At 32.9% G+C, this 1,358-nt stretch overlaps 1 protein-coding gene across 1 annotated transcript; it reads right to left on the reverse strand.

Moving 5' to 3' along the window:
• Positions 1 to 107: 107 nt before the first annotated feature.
• Positions 108 to 1,062, reverse strand: NAEGRDRAFT_55000 (uncharacterized protein; the record flags this gene model as incomplete). Its single annotated transcript, XM_002667977.1, has 1 exon — positions 108 to 1,062. A coding segment is annotated over one exon (955 nt), but the record flags the coding sequence as incomplete, so codon positions are not given.
• Between the last annotated feature and the right edge of the window lie 296 nt (positions 1,063 to 1,358).

The following is a 1,358-nucleotide window of genomic DNA, read 5'->3' on the forward strand; positions in this document are numbered from 1 at the left end:
ATGTTTCTGAATGATCATTTCTCCATTAGGTGTAATCAAAACACCCAATGGATAATTCAAATTGGCATTTGTTGCATATTGATAATCACCATTGTACTTAGAGTTACCAGTTCCTGCAACTGTAATGATAGTTCCATTAGAAAGTATTTTACGTATTCTATTATTCAGTGAATCAACAAAGTAAACTTCATTGTTAGTAGCAACAGAAACACCAGCAGGGGTATTGATTTTAGCACTTGTTGCATTAATGTAATCTCCATTATATCCTGGATCATTGCTACCAATACCAGCATTGGTTGTTATAACTCCATTCAAATTAACCGTTCTAATTCTATTATTATTCGAATCAGAAATAATAAGTTTACCGGATGGAGTAACTGCACATGCATATGGAAGATACAAATATGCACTTGTAGCCTGAATGTTATCACCATTGTAACCTTGATTATTATTTCCAGCAATTGTAGTAATAATACCAGAAGTAGCAGAAATCTTTCTAATTCTATTGTTATTAACATCAGCAAAAATTACATCATCATTAGGAGAAATAGTAAGACCAAAGGGGAGATAAATTTTAGCCTTCGTTGCCAAACCACCATCTCCTGAAAAACCGTTTGAGCCTATACCTGCAATTGTTACAATAGTACCATTCGAAAGTATTTTACGAATTCTATGATTGCTAGAATCAGAAAAATACACCAAATCTTTAGAATCAATACCAATACCATATGGACTAAACAATTGAGCTGTTGTTGCATCAATACCATCACCATTATATCCTGCAATACCTGTTCCTGCAATTGTAACTATTGTACCATTATTATAAACTTTACGAATTCTATGATGACTTTTATCTGCAATATATACCTCACCCAATGAATTAATTGCAGTGGACGATGGACCATTCAATGAAGCTGAGGTTGCTGATATACCATCACATACGCCTTGACCTGCTATTGTCTTAATGATAGATTTGACATCTTCTTGCAATGATGAGACAGTGCAAATGATTATTAAAATCAAGCAGCAAACAAGAAATGTTTTCATTTTTTTAAGGTTCATCTTTGAGTGAGTAACAATACCTTGCTTCTACCTATAACTTTAGTATACTACCTGTATCTAAAGCACTGCTTAATTGTGCGTCTTCTCTGATGTGTTCGCACAATGACATTCCCCTAATTTTGCCTAANAAGCACTTTTGAGAGTTCAAGAAATGTTATGTTAAATCTTCAACCAAAATAAATCCTTACATATGCATAATATTAATAAGGTGCTTATTTGTAATATGATACTACGGTCCTAAAAAAACCTCAATTTGCACTGTCCGTATTTTTAAAAAGAAAATAGGATGACTAATT

This window comes from Naegleria gruberi, assembly GCF_000004985.1.
Source record: "Naegleria gruberi genomic scaffold NAEGRscaffold_1102, whole genome shotgun sequence".
Taxonomy (NCBI): domain Eukaryota; phylum Heterolobosea; class Eutetramitea; order Acrasida; family Naegleriidae; genus Naegleria; species Naegleria gruberi.